We start from the raw sequence: 8514 nt of genomic DNA, 5'->3' as shown, positions 1-8514 counted from the left end.
TCCTTCTCTTCTTCGGACCAGCAATCCAGCAAACTACAGCCTACCACCTAATGCCCAAGGATCCTACTACAACATAAAGGATTCCTTTTGGCCTAAATTAAACCACATGCTCCACCGCTTGTGTGGGCCTCCGTTAATTCTTTTGAGTTTCATTCTTCCTAACGTACTCCCCAGATGGGGTACTTAATGCATTAACTACAACAAGGGATTTCTAGCCTTTATCTCTATTGAACAACGCACCAGAGGTAATAATTACTCCTTCCAAACTAGAAACAACTGCTTATGTGGAGATGTCAGAACATGGAACTATTGTAGAGACCGCATCTCAACACAAAGACAAATCACCTATTTGTGTGCTACGTTAGCATGCTCTGATGTGGTAGCATAGTAATCTGATTGCTCTAGAGCCCCTACTCGAGTAAGGTGCACAAAGATGTTGCACGTTAGCACACTCATCCATCTTCTTGGTAAGTGGGAATAGTTCAAGAAAGAGAAGGGGAAGAAGTGGGGTAGCGGAGTTGGTCGACTCATCAGACCCATTACCTAAAGACTACAGGTTCAAATCCTGTCCCCACCTAGTCACAGTCTCGGTGAGTAATGACTAATCAAGGATCAGCAAATAGTAGAAGTGATTGGATCAGCTTTATCAATAAAGGGGTGGAGTTATGTATTAGTAAGCCCAGATTATTATTATTATTATTATTATTATTATTATTTAAATGCACGGTATTGAATTGGGGATTGGTCACCTTGGAAACCGATAAAATATAGATATGGATTGGCCCAAATTAGATGGTTTTGCTCTAGGTTATCCTTAAAAATTATTATTATTATTATTATAATTATAATTATTATTATTATTATTATTATTATTATTATTATTATTATTATTATTATTATTTATCTATTTATTTATTTTAAGCCTTGGTTCATAACACTCAACCGATATGGGATTGGCATGTCTTGGGATCAGCCTGTGCCAATATCAATCTTGGGATTAACTGGTACAACAGATTCAAGACCGACACCTCAAACCATGGTTCAAACTTTTAAGTATCGATCTCGGATCACTCATATCAGGCAATTCATATCGGTTTGGCATCTCTCCAATCTTGATACTATACTTACTAAGGTGTTTCTATCAAACACAAGATCCAATACGATATCAGTTCTCGAGATGACCGATACCCATTCGGAGTCCATGCACTAAGACCAAGCGTCGAATCATGGTTGTAACTTGTAAGAAGCCGAGGCCGGCCAGAATATGAGGTGGTTTAATCCTCGACATATAAAAGGTTTTTAGGCAAGGGAGGGCTTGCGCCTCCATTCTTTTGGTATTTCTAATCTGTTTCTTCAGTTTTTCTCCATCCTCAAGCATTAGCGACATCAAGGTATGAGTGTTCAATTCAGTTTTGTAGTTTCTTAAAAATACTACAATTCCTTTGTATTATTCTTGATTCTTAACATAAGAAAACTCAGAGATCTTGGTTGGGATTGTAAAATCTATATATTTATCATGATCATTGGAAATCCATTTCCTTTGTTTAACTCTCCTCCGATTAATTCTTCGCACATTTTTCTTTCTTACTGTAAAGCATGTTAATTAATTTTTTGGGATGAAAAAACAAAGCATGTTAATCTTAGGGTCTCTTCGGCATAGTTTATATTTATATTTATAATATAGATTAAATCCTAAACCCTAAATCCTAAATCCTAAATTTTTTTATTACTACTAGACATATCAACCAAACTAGACATAATAGATTATATTATGAAAATAGATTTGGTATGCGTAGTACAAAATATATTATGTATGGTTGCGTTAGAGGATTACAGGATATTGAATATTTTGGAGGTGATCAAAGTTTCTATCAACTTTTGAAAATGACCTGCAGATTACATGCAAAGAGAACAAATTTTGAGTTAGAACCAACCATAAACCATCTAAATGCTGACTGGATAATAGCAGTAGCTTCCTCTTTGTTCAAGACTAGTGCCTGGATTATGGTTTTCTGGGGGTTGTTTTTCCAATTCTTCCTTCTCTTCACATTGGATTTCCATTCATCATTCAGATCTTCTCCAATAGGTTGGGTAACAGTGGCCTCAGAACTTGGGCAAGGATTGAGTTCATTTCATCTCTACAAAGATAGGATCTCACATAGCAATCCCAATTTCCAACTACATAATTAGTAACTACTTCTTTCTAAAGAGCATTGTAGTTGCCTTAAAAAACATGTCAGAGAGAGATAGAGAAGAACTGACAGAAGGGCTGCAATAGATAAGCCCACACCATCCAACAAGACAAGTTCTTCAAAAGTTAATTGCATAGGCTACATTAATCTTTATGCTTTGTTCGACGGGTTGCTGGATTTTTGAGTGTTGATTACAAAAATGAGGAACCGAGTCATGATATTCTTTAACAAATTGTCACCCAGTTGGTTATGTTGCACGAGGATCAACCAGCTTTAGTTTTGGATGATCATATAACAAGTGTTATAAAGGCACTAAGTTCAGAAAAACATCAAGAAATGATTTAGGTGAAGTTTCAGTTTCTTTTGGAGAGAGAGCAAAGAAGAGAAGTAACTAGAGGCAACAACCGTCTGTGGAGAAGAGGAAAAACCACTCAAAACCCCCTAAATATAAAGTGACAAACAAAGAATGAAAGAACCGTTAAGTTAAAAACCATTTAAATCTCTCTCATCCCCCTTCTGAGTTGGCTGTCCTCTCTCTTCTAGTTGCTGATTCACCATCCTCCCACTTATCCCATGTAAAACGGTGAGGTGCTTAACATGGTCAACATAACTTATCCGGACAAGTACATATCCATTTGCAGAGAGAGAGAGAGAGAGAGAGAAAAGAATGACACCCCTCTCACGTAGATATCAATTTGCAGAGGCGAGATGAGAGGGAGGCAGGAGAGAGAGAGAAGAACGGCACCTCTAACATGTAGATATCCCTTTGCAGAGAGATGAGCAAAGGAGAGAGAGCGAGCACACAGTTAGGACTCTAAATGTGGAGAGAGTGTCAGGGATCTTATAAAAATATCAAAGTTACCCTTTTACCCATAGTTTTGAGCTATTACAACATGTGCTCATTAAAGATTTAACGCAATAATTGTTTTATCCCAATAAATCATAAACAGGTCTCAACACCTTTATGAATTTATTGGTATATTCATTTATTTTAATGAGAAATAAGGGTCATAAATCTATTTGGGTTGATGTGTCAGATAAACATAAATTTAAACTAAGTCGAAGAGAGCCTTGTGTCACGATCTGCCCAACATAGGCCCACGGGCCTAGCCCACCAAGCCCATGGACTTAGGCTAATGGGCTAAGTAAGGTCCAAGTTCTAGAGTTTTCTACAAAGGTGTAGTAACTCTAGATATTTTATTATAGATATTTATAGAAGATATGTATAAGAGATATTTTGGGAGGGATTTCTAGAATTCTCCACTAAGGAGGTGGGAAGCTTCTAGTTTCCTCCCCAACCATTGGATGGAGGACATTTGTAAATATCTTAACCATCCATTGTAACTTGGGGTGCCTATAAATAGGTGTTGCCTCATTTGGCAAAGACACTCGCCAAGGACCAACCAAGAGTGTTCAACCAAGCAAGTGAGTTCTCAAGCCTTGTACTTAAGAGTTCTTTAGTGCAATACAAGTTCATTCTTCCCAAACTCACTCTTGTGTTCACTTCTTCTCTTCCCAAATCTCTTAAGGAGGGTGGTTAGGCTGACTTAGTGCTAGTGGGAGTGCTAAGTGCTAGCGCGGTTGCTTAGAAAGGTCTAAGGCCGTGACACTTGGCTGTTAAATAATATATCATGGTCGTTGTGGTTGGATTTGAACAACCCCCCGCAAAAAAAGAATACTAATAATAATAATTTTATAGGTACTCAAATTTGGTGGAGACAAAATAGGCAAAAATATAACAAATAAATGAGAAAGAAATAATAAAGAGAGAATTGAGATAAAATAGGAATAATTTCCTATTTCATAGATTACCTTTACAAACCAAGCTTGAGTCTTGGCTAATTGAGAGAAAGTCAACCTCAATTTCTAATGATAAATTATAGAGATTAAGTTTCTTCTATTCGGTGAGCATGGGTTTTTTGTACATCATAGCTCACCAACTACGCTAGGCAGTTATTGTTTTTCTATTCTTTATTCACTCTTCCTATTTTATCTGACTCGCTTAAGAAGCCTGCTAGAGCTTAGCCATTTAGCCCAACCGGTCTAACCTCCTTTAAAACTGCCTAAATACCTATTTTGCCACTCCCTTTCTTCCACTTAGTCGCCTCTCTCTTACTCTCTTTGGTTCTGGTAAAATCAAAGAAGCCACTACTGGTTCTGATAAAATCAAGGAAGCTGATGCTGGTTACTGCCCTCGCTGCTTTCGCTGGCTTTGATAAAATCAAAGAAGCCGATGCCCTGCCCTCAAGCTTCTCTCTCTTGCTCTCGCTATTTCTGATAAGTTCTTTCCTGGCCTATGTTTTTAATTCGGTTCATGACTCTATTTTAAGATTTCTGATTTTCCAATAGGTCTTGGGTCAACTAGTCCTCAGTTAAATGGGTTTTTACCCCTAAATGGCTGGTGGTATCTATCAAAAGGAACAAAGAGTCATGAAACCCGTCATTAATTACTTGGCTAAGTGAGTCCTGAATCTCTTTACAAACATAGCTAGGCAGAATTGTTAATGGCTTACCCAGAATTTGGTGCAAAGGTAGGCTCATCTATGCCTTTGTTGGCCGATCAAATTTCCAACCCCAACCACCCAACTCGGTAGCTTCAACTCTTGCATTTTCAATGGTCAAAACAAATTTCTAAAATCAAAATCAATGAACTCTCTCGTTAACTTCTCCATATATGAAGGAAAGTAATGGGTTTTGAGTTGTATGGTCCAGTACAGTCACAGAGATGAATTCAGCAATGACGATCATCCAATTGGCATTTTCAGTTAGATCATATCAAATGTGACATTAGGGCCAAAGCTAGGCATATGGAAGATTTTTACTATGTTCAGTTGGACATTTAATCTATTCAAAAAAGAATTTTAGGATAGGCACGTTTGGAGCCCGTTTAGAATTAATTAGGTTCGTAACCCGTTTAAAGCCTGTTTAAGGTAGCCCAATTAAAACCTAGCCCCAATCGGCCCTAATATACAGCTCCTCAAACTTATGCTAGTTTAAGTAAACGAACGTTCACGGTGCAAGAGTTTTTAATGGGTAAACCAGATTAAGCCCGACCGATTGACACCCCTAGGACAATCGTTAAAACCGTGGATACTGGTGGCAATTTATTTAGGCCCAGCCAGGCGTATACCCCAGTATATGTAGTCGGACCAGGCTCGGACTAAGATGGAGCACACAGCATTGGAACCAGCTAGTTGATTACTCTTATGGACCAATGTCAGGCTGGGCCTGGCAATTGGCGGCCGTGAAGATGATTGGGCAGACCGGCAGAGAACTAAAGACCAAGAGGGATTCGTTGACTGCTGATTGATTAGGAGGGAAAGCAAACTCTGGAGCCTGGACTCTGGAGTTTGTAACCTGAACTCTGAAGGCCCTTTCCTTGCCTTGCTTCTGGAACCTTCCACACAATTCCAGTAGTCCCAAGCTTCCAGAAATTTCTGTATCCTCTTCTATCACGCTTTCCCTTCCCCTTATCTTCTTCCTCCTCAGTAATCATCATACTTCAAAACTATACAAATCTCTCGTCTCTCACCGTAACATCTCAAAGTTGGTGCAGATTATTAATTGTTGCTCCACAGCGCAACCAGGCGAAGGAAGGCAAAAAAGAAGAGCAGAGCTTTCTCCGATAACAGCCATAGTGGATGGGAGTCGATTATTACAAGATCTTACAGGTAGATAGGAACGCCAAAGATGAAGATCTTAAGAAATCTTACAGAAAGCTTGCCATGAAATGGCACCCTGACAAGAACCCCAATAAAAAGAAGGAAGCTGAAGCCAAATTCAAACAGATCTCTGAAGCCTACGAGGTAAGCAAGCTTCTCTCCTCTCCTCTCCTCTCCCAACTCTCTCTCTCTCTAATACCTCTCCAATACTTGGAATTTCTGTGTTTTGGGTCTATACTTATTTCTTGATTACCCCTGAATTCCTTTCTCTCTCCAAGATGTCCTCTTTTCAGTTGGGTCTTCGTTTCCTCGAGTACCCATGACTCTGAAATATGTTCTAACAATGAGGGTTTCTTTCTGATATTGAATATCCGTAGGTTCTTAGTGATCCTCAGAAGAGAGCAATCTATGACCAATACGGTGAAGAGGGCCTCAAAGGCCAAGTGCCTCCGCCAGGCTCCGGTGGTCCGGGCGGGGCTACGTTCTTCCAGACGGGAGATGGGCCAAACGTGTTCAGGTTTAATCCGAGAAACGCAGATGACATATTCGCTGAGTTCTTTGGATTCTCGAGCCCTTTCGGAGGAATGGGAGGTGGTGGTGGCGGTAGTGGTGGGGGCATGAATGGCGGGTCCAGGTTCCCTGGCGGTATGTTTAGCAAAAATTTCTTCCCTTCGTTTGGGGAGGGAGGTTCCATGAATCAGGGTCCTCGTAAAGCTGCTCCCATAGAGAAGAGTTTGCCCTGTACCCTTGAGGAGCTCTATAAGGGGACTACCAAGAAGATGAAGATATCCAGAGAGATTTCTGATGTGAGTGGGTGAGTCTCTCGATTCTAACCTTTCCAATCTTGTATTTTGCTTTTATTTACTTCTTTTTGGTGTATGTGGTTGATGGTATTTGGTAATTGATAGTAATCATGGAATCAAAAATTGGGGGAAGAAAATGGAATTGACACTGACCCATTCAGCCAATCCACAGTAATTCCTGTTGATTGGATTAAGAGTTTGAAACACTGAAACATAATTATTGGGTCATTAATTCATCGGACTCATCAAATTGTTCCAATAGTTCCATCCAATCTTATGATGAAGAAAACCTGGCTGATTGCTTTGTCTGAACAAAATAATTAATGAATTTGCTAGATAGATAGTTTTCTTTTCTTTTCTTTCTTAATTCATTTCTGTTGTTGAATCTTAAGAAACCAATTCTATATTCCAATGAGTATTTAAAAAGGGGGCATATTCTCTGTTTACTTACGGGTGAAGTTGTTCTTGATTCAGGAAAACAATGCCAGTAGAAGAGATTATAACTATTGACATAAAGCCTGGCTGGAAGAAAGGAACAAAGATCACATTCCCAGAGAAAGGGAATGAACAACCAAATGTTATACCTGCAGATCTCGTCTTCATAGTTGATGAAAAACCGCATGAGATCTTCACTAGGGATGGAAATGATCTGATACTCACCCAGAAGATAACACTCATGGAAGCTCTCACAGGTTACACAGTGCATCTAACTACACTTGATGGCAGGAATCTTACTATTCCCATCAATAATGTTATCCATTCAAATTATGAAGAGGTTGTTCCAAGGGAGGGGATGCCAATACCAAAAGAGCTCCCAAAGAAGGGGGATTTAAGAATCAAGTTCGACATAAAGTTCCCAAAGAGGTTGACAGCCGATCAGAAGGCTGGAATCAAGAGATTGTTGGCTCCATAAGCTTCCTGATTTACACCAGACCAACACATATTGCATGGACACTTAAATGTGAAATCTTTGGAGTCTCATGATATGATATGGTAATTGGATATGGGTTTTGGTTAGGTTAAAAAATTGTGATACATTTGTAATTGAGTCAATGAAATTAATTTTGATATTCCAACTATTCCAAGTGAGTCAATAAAACTTAATTTTGACATTTCAATTTTTCCAGTTTGTCTGCCAAAATTTGGAAGTCTGAAGATGAATGAAGAAGAGTCATATTGACTATAACTGCAAAACTCAAACTATTCTAGACTTTACCTGATGGGCGCTTGTGCCATATGCCAAAGCTTCCCAAGCTAGGTATGTTTCCTTTGGAATACTCGGTTCTTGTTTGCTCAAGCCGTGGGAGTATTTTATCTTGATTGGAGATTTGTATTTTTAGTATATAGATAATTACATTTGTGTATTTGAAACTCAAAAATAAAGATATTTATTACAATTTGAGTTTAACACAATAACTAAGATGGAGTTTAGAGGAGACAGGCATGGACTTAGTCAGCTCCATGAGCTGAATCTAGGAGCTTTTAGGCCATTTGGCATAATGTCTGCAATTAATTTGCTCTTGACTAGGAATGAAGCATTTGTGGAGACGTTTGGTGGCCACTTATTCATTGTTCACGAACATAATGTAAATCGATTTCTATGTGCTTGGTTTGGGCATGGAAAGAGAGGATTGGCCTCTAGATATGTAGCTCCAATGTTTTTGCAATAAAGTACAAGTGTTGTGGGTAACACACAAAGGTAGATGAGTAATTGCTATGTATCCATAGCAGTTTTGCAGAGGCATTTGCAAGACCTTTGTATTCAGATTTTAAGATGAACGGGCAACCATGTATTGCATCTAGGAGCTCCAGGAGATTAGATTACGACCAAGATAAATGTAGTAGCCACTTCTATAT

General features: G+C 38.9%; 1 protein-coding gene across 2 annotated transcripts; it reads left to right on the top strand.

The window, feature by feature from the left end:
- The first annotated feature begins 5518 nt into the window (after positions 1-5518).
- Positions 5519-8073, top strand: LOC122065250 (dnaJ homolog subfamily B member 13-like). Of its 2 annotated transcripts, XR_006135956.1 has the most exons (4): positions 5519-5998; positions 6232-6668; positions 7132-7650; positions 7785-8073. XR_006135956.1 is itself a non-coding variant. In XM_042629048.1 (3 exons), exons 1-3 carry the CDS (start codon positions 5834-5836, stop codon positions 7568-7570), a joined length of 1041 nt encoding a protein of 346 aa, XP_042484982.1. In that variant the 5' UTR covers positions 5519-5833; the 3' UTR covers positions 7571-7775. The 2 variants fall into 2 exon arrangements, 1 of the variants encoding a protein (XP_042484982.1); XM_042629048.1 differs by lacking the exon at positions 7785-8073 and having other exon boundaries at positions 7132-7775.
- The last annotated feature ends 441 nt before the right edge of the window (positions 8074-8514 follow it).

The sequence above is a fragment of the Macadamia integrifolia genome, unplaced genomic scaffold (genome assembly GCF_013358625.1).
Source record: "Macadamia integrifolia cultivar HAES 741 unplaced genomic scaffold, SCU_Mint_v3 scaffold1941, whole genome shotgun sequence".
Lineage (NCBI taxonomy): Eukaryota > Viridiplantae > Streptophyta > Magnoliopsida > Proteales > Proteaceae > Macadamia > Macadamia integrifolia.
This window is presented reverse-complemented; position numbering and strand designations above follow the sequence as displayed.

Bases quoted from the DNA above. Each gene is read 5' to 3' on its own strand.
- LOC122065250 (XM_042629048.1), top strand. From the start codon at position 5,834: ATGGGAGTCGATTATTACAAGATCTTACAGGTAGATAGGAACGCCAAA. The intron at 5,999-6,231 runs GTAAGCAAGCTT...GAATATCCGTAG, and splicing joins AGATCTCTGAAGCCTACGAG to GTTCTTAGTGATCCTCAGAA. The intron at 6,669-7,131 runs GTGAGTCTCTCG...TTCTTGATTCAG, and splicing joins GAGATTTCTGATGTGAGTGG to GAAAACAATGCCAGTAGAAG.